This window comes from Engraulis encrasicolus, chromosome 24 (genome assembly GCF_034702125.1).
Source record: "Engraulis encrasicolus isolate BLACKSEA-1 chromosome 24, IST_EnEncr_1.0, whole genome shotgun sequence".
Lineage (NCBI taxonomy): Eukaryota > Metazoa > Chordata > Actinopteri > Clupeiformes > Engraulidae > Engraulis > Engraulis encrasicolus.
The window spans coordinates 7,329,964-7,341,110 of record NC_085880.1 but is presented as its reverse complement, the minus strand read 5'-3'; the positions used below and the strand labels follow the sequence as shown (position 1 = coordinate 7,341,110).

At 41.4% G+C, this 11,147-nt stretch overlaps 1 protein-coding gene across 9 annotated transcripts in view; it reads left to right on the top strand.

Annotated features, from left to right (window-relative positions):
- The window catches only part of cpeb3 (cytoplasmic polyadenylation element binding protein 3), a 72,653-nt gene extending 62,366 nt beyond the window's left edge, over positions 1-10,287 (top strand). For all 9 annotated transcript variants that reach the window (XM_063191761.1, XM_063191762.1, XM_063191757.1 and 6 more), the window contains 3 exons: positions 1-115; positions 1,596-1,777; positions 5,119-10,287. In XM_063191761.1, the coding sequence (XP_063047831.1) occupies positions 1-115; positions 1,596-1,777; positions 5,119-5,346 (525 nt within the window). In that variant the 3' untranslated portion in view covers positions 5,347-10,287. The remainder of the gene's footprint in view (positions 116-1,595; positions 1,778-5,118) is intronic.
- Positions 10,288-11,147: the final 860 nt, after the last annotated feature.

Genomic DNA, 11,147 nt, shown 5'->3' with positions numbered 1-11,147 from the left:
GTCCAAATCCGGCCTTGGAACCTGAGTGACAGCGACTATGTGATGGACGGGTCACAACCACTGGACCCCAGGAAAACCATCTTTGTAGGCGGGGTCCCACGACCTCTTCGTGCAGGTAGGGAATTAATGGATGGATGGATGAATGAATGATTAATACATTATTCAAATATAGCTGCAAGCAGCAATGCGGGGCCAAGCAGTAAACTTGCCAAAGTCGCCACGGCAACAGAAGGAACTGCAGCGCCCCCTTTGGTCCAAGTCTCGCCAATGTTGGTGTGCATTCCTTGGAGGGGAGTGTGCTCACATGAACCAAGTTTATGTGAATGCAAAAAATAGCTAAAAGAATCTGACAAACGTTTGCTGAGATATGACCTCACTTCCTGTTTTGCCACTTTTACGACAATTTTGATTGGCTGTCACCTCCAAATGATAAGAGGTATCAAAAAATCTTTGGCTACCCTAATGCCTATCATTCTGCAGATGATGTGTACCTTTTTGCAGGTCATTCTGACAAAAATTGTGTGAGAAGTAGCATTTTATTGAATTTTACAAAATTCAAAATAGCAGAATTTCCCTTCTGCGTTGACATAAAGTCATATAGTGCGTTGGATTCGGCTTGGCCCAAGGATTCTAGTGATAATAATATATTGTACATCGTGCATATGGTTTAAAAGCTACAGGCAAAAATGTAGCTAAAATTTTGACCTGCTGGTGGCGCTACAGAGTTTGAGCTGGGGTTCTGATTTTTTTTGTGGTAGGTCATGGGATGGACTACTATGATTGTACAAAATCCCAACCTAATTCAACAAATGGTTGCTGAGATATGACCTCACTTCCTGTTTCACCACTTTTACGACAATTTTGATTGGCTGTCACGGCAAAATGATAAAAGATATCTAATATTCCTTGAGACCCCATGTGTAACTCAGTCCAGAGATACTATATACCAAGTTTCGGGCGAATTGGTCAAAAATTGCGGGAAAAATAGCATTTTTATTGAATTTCACAAAATTCAAAATGGCGGGAAAACTATCCTGGCGGAAAATGACGTCATAGGGTGCGTTGGATTCGTCTTGGCCCAAGGATTCCAGGGATACCAAGTTTATGAAAATTGGCCCAGCGGTTCAAAAGTTACAAGCAGAAATGTACCTGCAACTTTGACCTGTTGGTGGCGCTAGAGCGTTGGGGCTGGGGACCTATAAATTGCTGTGGGTAATGCTGAGACTGGCCCGAATGTGTGTGCCGATTTACAGCGTTTTCCTCCCTACGGTTCTATGGGCTGCCATAGACTTGCTAAGGAGAGGAAAGATGTCTACGTAATAATAATAAGAATACCAGCTAACACTATAGGGGCCTTCGCCAGCTTCGCTGCTTGGCCCCTAATTAATTGACCAATCAAACACTCACTTTTTGTTAGCCCTAGCCATTCTGCTATCACTGTCCTGCCAAACTCGTTCCAGAAAAATATATATAACATGTATAACAAATATAACAGGAAAAAAAACTTGCCAGACAAAAATATGTTTGACCGCTAGGTGGGTTCATCTAGTTTACACTGTATCAAGCACATCTGTGTGCTTCTCTCTCCTCCTCAGTGGAGTTGGCCATGATCATGGACAGGCTGTATGGAGGCGTGTGCTACGCTGGCATTGACACTGACCCCGAGCTCAAGTACCCCAAGGGGGCGGGACGCGTGGCCTTCTCCAATCAGCAGAGCTACATCGCAGCCATCAGCGCCCGATTCGTCCAGCTGCAGCACAACGACATTGACAAGCGGGTGAGTGACCAATACTGGAGGGCCATGCCTTCATTATTTTTACTCTACAAACAAATTATCTGAAATGTAGAAAAGTAAGGAATTCTAAGTAAGAAGGAGTGTCACCGGCGTCTCTCAGATTAATCTCAGATTAATTTGTGTTTTTTATTTAGAGCAGTACTACACAATGCAGGATGACCATGCCCTCATCGTCTTTGCTGTACAAACTATCTAAAATATTTGGGATTTTGCTTTTGTAGTATGTGACTAATTGCTTTCCAAAACTGAGATGGCTATTTGCACTGTCATTTCAAAGTGAAGCAAAGCGTGAGAGGGGGTTTGTGATCTTGCCTTGTATCACATGCCTATACTAATAAATCAATAGTGTCCTTGTGAGATCAGTCATTAAAACACTTGGAAACCTCTTTGTCCTTGTGAGATTAGATTAGTCATTGAAACACTTAGTCATTAAAACACCATTATTCGGTTCAAGACATCATCTCTCTCGCTCCCTGACAACCTTGCATATCATTTGCGTTTCGTCCGAGTTGAATGCTTGACCATAATTTCTGTTTTAAGCATTTGCAACTTGCTTGGAGGATTTAAGGGAGAGACTGAGCACAAGGTACACACAGAGGACTCGTGTCCGTATCGGTTTTCGCTGTGGAGCGTTTTGTCCTTACCTGACATCAGTGTGTCTTGTCTACATCATAAACAAATCCCAGTGCAGAATGAATGAATAATGGCGTATCGGTTATCTTTCCTTGAGTGTTTTTAGAAGACATTGTCCTTACTATAGCTGAGGTTGCTGTGTCCTATTATTGCATGTCATATCCCACAGTATTAATGAATTTGGGTGTAACTGTTTTCTTGGTTTGGATGATTTTGAGACTTCCTCCGTACTTGACATTAGCATGTCACAATGGGACATTATGAATAAAATGATCAAATTAAAGTGGATCAATTTTCATCGTTGAGTGCTTTAAGACTGATGTTGTTCTTACCTGACATTAGTGTGACTTATGGACAGTATGGACGTTATGACATCTCCTGGTACAGCAGGACTGAATTAAGGAGTGCACTCACGAAACTAGGCAGCATCTTTGTTCAGCCCATGTTCTCCTCCCTGTAACTGAAATGCTCACTGACTGCTGGAGAAAGGCTAAACTGGGAACAGAGTTAAGTGCTCTGTGGAGTCCTTGTGTCTTTGTGCATGGGGCTCTCAAGATACGTCTTGGCGGTCGCTACCATAGTCTGGTGCCAAGCCAGTGGCCAATCACGGCCACTGAACAATACGTATGGAATCCCCTCTCCATGGTGACCACCGCCATGGAAACCAATGCTCTCTGGACGGCAGACAGCTATTTGAACTGAGCTAGCAGACGCTAGTTAGCTAATTGCAGGTCTTTCAACTCGCAGTGGATCCCCATTGAAGTCAGCGGGCTATTTTTGGTGTGTTGTTCCATCGTGTTTAGGCCTTGAGGCTAGCCGAGGAGCTGGGAGTGGATTCCTCCCAGGCAGCCAAGCCTGCAGACGCCTGTCATCAGAACCGACTCTGGACCCAAAACTGCTATTGTTTCACTTCCTGTGGGGCCTGTCTAACCTGCCTTACAGAAGGGCGTGTAGCAGGGGAAAGACAGAGGTAGCATGTACCGGGTAATATATCTGAAACAATGTATTTAGGAAATTCTGATGTAATGTATGTAGGATCATGTATCACTGAACCACTGAATGGCAGATTTATAGTGAACTTTTGTACTGGAGTTTTAACTTGTCTCCTGGATACAGTTGTTTTTACCGTGTTCCCCCAAGTTATTCTACTGTACTTTATGACAGCAAACACAAAAATGATTGTCACCTGACCTACTTCTCCGTATACAAGCGTAACTCACTAATAAATATGCATACTGTTCAACTTTGTCTGGTACTGTAGCAATGTTGGTTCACGATATGTACAGTAGTCTTTTGGTCCGTTGTGCTCCGACGTCTCACCGGATTCAGCAGTGGACTATAATTTGGTGTGCCAAGGGCCACCTAATTACATTTGGCCAGCTGTGCATGGCATTTGCCCACCAAGGAGACGGTGACCTTTTTACCCATCTGCATGATTGTGACATTTTATGACCAGTTGGAATTCATATCCATTTTTTGAAGCCTTATTCAAAGGTTTGCGCATATTTGAAGGTTGCAGTGGAGTTACAACTCGTTACGACTTTTCAGACAGACTGGGTACATCCGCTTGTCTCAACATGAGCCAGACTTTGGCTAATTGCATGCCATTTTAGGCAGAGGTCTGTATACAGTATGTTGCTGAGATGTCAATGCGCACAGCAATGCTTTTCCTTTGCACGCCAGTTTTAACCGAATTTGAGTAGACCAACTAGATCAGTGGTTCCCAACCTATGGGTCGGGACCCAACTTATGGGTCGCCAAAGATCCACAGAGGGTCGCGGAGCCCTCTTGATTTTAAGGGGGTTAATTTTAAATATATATAGCCCATGTTGAATAAATGACAAAGCATTTAACTAATATATGCATAGATGCAACAAAATTTAAGGGCTAGGCCTACATTAAACATTTGTTCTATATTTGACGGAAGACGAATTGAGGAATAAAATAACTAAAATGAGTTTTCGCAGGAAACAGAGGGCATCTTTTTTTTTTTTTTTTTAAATATATTTTTAGGGGCTTTTATGCCTTTATTCGATAGGACAGTCTGAGATGGTGACAGGAAGCGAGTGGGACAGAGAGACGGGGTGGGATCGGGAAATGACCCCGGCCGGATTCGAACCGGGGTCCCCGTGGGCATGCAAGCCCAAATGTGGGGGGCTTAGCGCGCTGCGCCACAGCGCCCCCCAAACAGAGGGCATCTTGTGACTCCCTCTCGTGCTGGCGCTCGCATGGTTGGGTCATCAAAGCTTACAATAGTAAAAACATGGGTCCCTGAAGAAAAAGGTTGGGAACCACTGATCTAGATCTTGTTGAAGTAGACCACTAGAATGTGGTTAACCGCTTTCTCTTCTTGTTCTTCCTACTACTTTACATTACACCACACTAGCTGACACAGTTGGCATTATTAAGGTGCCGGGTACACTAAGTTTGGTACAGCCTATTGGTTACAGTCTCTAGAGCAACGTGGGGTTAATTTCACTACATCCATGAAACACTTGCCACTATGGGATTTGAACCAGCAACCTTCCTATTCCGAGACCGACTGCCCTAATTGTAAGATCACAGCTGCCTACCACTTATGTAGGTGCACGCTACGTTGATCTTGTTGCTCTCATCTCTCTCCCACAGGTGTGCGCCATAGCTAGTACTAAACTAAACTTCTAAACGTTGCTCTCGTCTCTCTCCCACAGGTGGAGGTGAAGCCCTACGTCCTGGACGACCAGATGTGTGACGAGTGCCAGGGGGCACGCTGTGGGGGCAAGTTTGCGCCCTTCTTCTGCGCTAACGTGACGTGCCTGCAGTACTACTGCGAGTACTGCTGGGCCAGCATCCACTCGCGCGCCGGCCGGGAGTTCCACAAGCCCCTGGTGAAGGAGGGCGGCGACCGGCCTCGCCACGTCTCCTTCCGCTGGAGCTGATGGGCAGGGGGGGGGGTCACTAGAGACACACCTGCCCCCCCACCACCCACAACCCGACCTGACCTGATCTGACCTGACCGAACCCAACCCAGCCCAGCCCATCCCATGCCATCCCCCTCCACTCTTCACCCGCAGCCCCAGCTATAGATGCATCATGGTCACCATCACCTCATCCCACCTCCTCCCCTCACCCCCCCCCTCTCCCTTACTGGGTGTCCAGTCAATGGACATCCCCATCCTCCCCACTCTGATCCCCACCCGACCCCCATCAGGCTCCTCTTCCATTGTCACCTTATCCTCCGTGACCAACAGACAGACAGACAGACAGACCGACCGACCGACCTATTCCACGACCACCAAATCAACAACCGCGAATACATGGGCCTTTTAAAAGTCCTTACTTTTTATTTTTTGTTTTGAATTATTTTAAAAGAAGAAAAATACATTTTTCAGTGCTCTTAAGAAAACAAAACAGTGTTTGGTTTGTAATAGATAGTAAAAAACCATATACATAAAAAAATTAAGAACTAAGTAGAAGACGAGAAAAAGAAAGAAACAATCAATCAATAGTGACAGTTTAGGCTCTCGGAATTGCGCTTTTGCACGTCTCAAACACACCACATCCTCGTACCACAGTTGTCCATAACTGGATCACCTATACACCTACTCCATGAGCTAGTCCTGTCCCCTCCTCCCTTCTGCTGGGGTGGGCTTCGGGTTTCCATAACATGCGTGACGTATAAAACATCTATAAATATTTATAAATCTTATATTTTTGTTTTTTTATATTATATTATATATCTATCTGTTTATGTAGAGATTCATTTTTGTGTGAAAAAGAGCATGCACTTATTTTTCAAAAAAATAAATAAATGGTAGAAGATGGCCCCAATATATATATATATAAAGAAAGTTACCAAAGGTAAAGAAAAGGCCAAACTAATTTGTAATATAACAAATAACTTGGCTAGGTGGCAGAAATGTAGCAATATTGACCACTATCTATCCTGGCATGTGGTTGAGAGCACCCAAATTAGATGACAAACTTGGACCTTCTTCCTCTTTTTTTATTTTTTTTATTTTATTACCTCACAAAGGCAATCAAACTCTTGTTTTAAATTCATTGAGCGTTATTTTAGCAAGATTTTTTTTTTACTGTTATGTTGTAATGCTGCAATAGCTCTTGCTGCTAAACCCATGATGTGAGGCAAAACGACATTAGTGCTTCATACAGATGAAGTGTGGTGAATATAGTCCCAGCAGACACAGCGGGAGAGTATATCCCAAGAACCTGGCTCAGTAGTAAACCAGGTGAATTGAACCTTAAGGTAGTGGTAAATCACCTAATAGAAGAGCCTGGAGTCATGCTTTTCTAAAAAAAAAAAAAAAAAGACCACTGTGGGCTATCTATTAGCATGTTTACCACTTCCTGTGGGTTAAACTAAGCCTGGTTTATCACTTAACCATGTTCTTGGAATACCTCGCCTGATCTGTTTTCACTTTTATTTTGTTTCAAGGTATTCTGTAAAGAGAGGTTGGCATGAGACGGAATGGGGGTTGGGATGTGGTCCACTCCCCCTCTTAACTAATCACGTTTGGCTCGGGCCCAGGGTTAGGGGCGTACTGCACCGTCGCCCCTGACTGCATGCGTATTTCAGATCAGGTGGGATGCATGCAATATATAGTTTCCAGGATCATGTCTACTACTAGAAGTCAAACTCTGCCCAGTTGGTTTTGCACAACTCAAGATGCAGTGATGGGACAACTTCTGTTCCTTTTGTTTTGTTCGGAGCACGGAACTGTACACAGTGGGATGGACTAATTTCAAAAGGCTTAAAATCATGACAATTATGGAGAAATGAACCCCCCCCCACGGAAATACTTTTTTTTTGTATTGGCTTGCTGCCTTGCTAGGTGAGGAGCATGATGATCCCAGTGGTATCAATAAGCTCAGTTGCGATGTTATGGAAAAAAAGAAAAGAAAAAGAAAGTAGATGTAGGATATTCTTTTTCAAAACAACTGTCAATGATACAGTAGGTGAAGTACTTTTTTGCAGTGATTGTTAATCTAATTGTGCAATTTTTTTATACAGTAGGTAGTTAGGACTGAGTATGCCTAGAACTGTGACTCGCTTTAACTGTCTTTTTTGATGTCCGACATAGAAGTCCTGTGAAACTTCATAACCCGTGTATGTAGACATACTGTATGTCCAAGCTTATGCACGTACACACTCGCGCATATACACAAACACACAGGCACACACTCAGTACACATGCACACATGCACACACGCATACACCAACACGTTTCTCTTGATAGTTCTCCCTTACTCACCCCTAGAGAACTGTACTCACACTCTTGCGTGTACTTACACATTTTTTCCAGTACTTTTATACTCGTCGTAAACATGGATACACACACACACACATGCATAGGCACACACACAGTTTAGGGGGTGAGTTTGACTGGACACTACAGCTTCTCGGTCCCCTCCACTGATAGAGGAAATTATCCCCTTAAAAAAAAAGTCAAAGAAGAAAAAAAAGTTACAACAACCAAAGAGCTCACTCGTTGAACATTGAAACCACCAACACACTACCAAGAGAGGCTGATACTAACAACACCAATACGAAGTTAGGCCATTGGCCATACTGGCCTATCAAACCAATGCAAATAGATACATTTGTTAGGGGGTAAAAGTCGATTTGGTAGACACACACACAAAAAACGAACACTGACTCTGTAGAAAACCAGAAAAAGTGTGGTTGTGTGGAGGTAGAGATTGGTGGTTAGATTTGTGAGCTCTCAGCCTGCACATAATGTTCCAACGTCGTGGCAACAAGGGCCGTACCACAGCATTGCCAAGACATTATGGGCTTTTATATCCAGATTCTTTCCTGCAAAGCTTGAAGTATAGAATAACGACCTGCTAAAATTGAGTTTGTTTTTTCTTAAATTCTACCTACCCCCCTCCCTAAATGTTCACTATAGAAACTGAAATGGGGTTGGTAAATGCGAAGGTTGACCTTACTGGCTTGTTATTGTTAACAGTAGCAAAGAGGCCCAGTTTGGATCACTGACAAACTGATTTGGCTGGGCTGCATGAACAGTAGGCTACAGTTTGGGGATAGAGTGTTTTTTTATTATTATTATTTATCATTTTATAGTTTTATTTTTTATAAAAGCTACTCTGAGGACAATTCCGCTGTGTGGCTGTCCCCAAAACTGATTAAGTTGTGTGTGTGTGTGTGTGTGTGTGTGCTTCGCTCCCCTCTCAACATAGAGAGTAATGTCCTGGCAAACTGCTTAGCACCCGCAGTCTCTCAGTCAGGTGTAGGGTGAGCGAGTGTTGATGCTCATTTTGACTCCACAAAGCTCTTCGCTTGTGAAGAGACAAAAAACTTAAAAGAGGCTAACCTTGAGTTAATAGTTATCCCTATAAACGTGAATTCTGGGTGCTGTTGTGATTTTGCTTTCTGCACCCAGATGGTTTTCTATGTTGGTTCCCTAGGAAACACCTATGTTATGCACTACTCCTTTATCTTGACCGTTTTGGACAGTCAGTTATACTTTTTTTATTTTATTTTTTTTATTTTTTTTATTTTGTGAACGGGCGAGAGAGAAAGAATAAAAGAGATGTGTGCTTTCTGACTGACATAATCTTTTGCAATACCTCAATTTTGAAATATAATAGGAGAGAAATTGATATTTTCTAAGTAAGTTTATTCAGATAAAAAGGATATATTAATTTAATTATTCAAGAAAAAATGATTTAACAGATGATTAATTTTATTTTTGTCATGCTTATTTCTTTTATTTTTTAATTTTATTTTTGGAGAAAATGAAAAAAAAAATTACTGAAGGAGTTAGAGCTTTATAACTTTAATATAATGACGTAGTTAGCTGAAGTACAGAGTCTACCTTATTGACAAGCTACAGGAGAATTGGTTCTCCTCACTGGAGTCCCCACCGGTACCACCGGTGGTGGTTTGGGTAGAGACACGGTCCCCACCAATGGAAGCTGAGAACAGGAGAGACTAGTTGTCCATTGGTCGTAGAGGACAGGCAACTGAAGAGATATTCCTTTATTTTGTATATTTCTAATCAATCATTACTACTCTGACCAGAATTGTGAAAGAAATCTTCTGCTCTCCTTATTTTTTTTTTACATTTTTTTTTCTGTTTTGTGTGTTTTTTTCCCTTAAAAGTCTATATGCTCCCTTTATTTTATTTTAACTTTTTTCTGTTTGTTTTGTAAAAAAAAAAAAGAAAAGAAAAAGGTAACATAAACCCTGATTTAGTAAAATACCTGAAATCACTAAATGGAGACAGACATTTTCGAGAGGGTCTTTGATGAAAGATGGAGGGAGTGAGAAAAGAATGTTATTTTCTAAAAACTACAAAAGATACATAAGTGTTTGAAACTGTAACTTGATGGAGAGCCCCCAGTAAGGTGCATCAGAGGAGTGGTGGCCTTCCCTTCACGTGAGACTTGAATTAGATCCATTTTTTTAAAGGCTAGGAACCTTCTTTGTTGTAATGTGCAATACTGTTTGTACTGTTTGTAAAAAAGAAGATAAAAAAAGACAAGAAAAAGAGGCGTAAAAATCTATTGCAAATTTATTTTCATTGCAAGCATTGTGATTCACTAAAATCATTTTCTACTGTGTATTTACCTACTCTACATGCTAGTACCTTCCAGTAGTAATGTAGCCTTTGTACTGAGAAATTTTTTCATTATTTTTAGAGATTTTTGCAAAAAAGAAAATAATTAAAACATATTTACATATTTTTCATTTTTATTTCGTATTTTCTTTACAGACTTATTTCTCAACCATTAATATAGCTATTTCTGGGGGAGACTTTCATATCTGGTCAATGTCATTAATATTATTTTGTATTTTTACTTGGAATAAATTAATTTTATGATAGTTCTTAAAAGGTTTATTTTTTTCTTTGTTCATTTATTTTGAAGCTGAAAACCTTTGTAATATTGTTACTAAAGTGTCTAGATTTTTGAAATGCAAAGCTTTATGTGTTACCTTACTGATATTGCTGACACTGGTATGAAAAGTAATCATTACTACAAGAAAAGAAAAAAAATAACCACCCAAAAACCACACACCATGATGGTTCATAATTTTTTTATAATCTGGCTTTGTAATGATTGAATGGGCAATAAAAATACGCCGCACCCATTTGGAATGTTTTGGTCTTGTGCAAAGCAGACTACATAAATGCTCGATCGCTACTGACGATGCCTACTCTGCAATCAGTGTCACCTAATAAACGCGACAAAGGAATAAAGAAAACCAAAAACACCCTTTACTGTGCCGTAGGAGATGTTAAAATGATTTCTGGAACTTTCTCTGACCCTCCCCACATATTCACACTCAGCGTTGTTTCATAGGACACTGTGCTCTTTCTGCTCCTAAGGTTTGGAAAGATTGTAACCCAATTTGAATGTACTGAACAGGTATAATGGCTACTCACAGGCGATAATTAAGTGCACACATTAGTTCAATTGTTTCTACTGCATGTAGTGTTTCAGTTTCAATTTTGGACGCCTTTTAGATACCTTGTATCAACTGAAACACAACAGCTGTTATGCCGTTTGGCTGCTTTTCCCCTACTCTCCCAATCTGCTGTTAGCATGACCAGAGATTTGATTGATAGATCCTCCATCCACAAGCTCAGTACAAAGAGCAAGATGTCTACACATTCACACAATCTTTCAATTGGGCCTTTAGTTCCCATATTAAGTGGATTCCAGAGGTTTTGGCATCTCCTGCATGGCCATA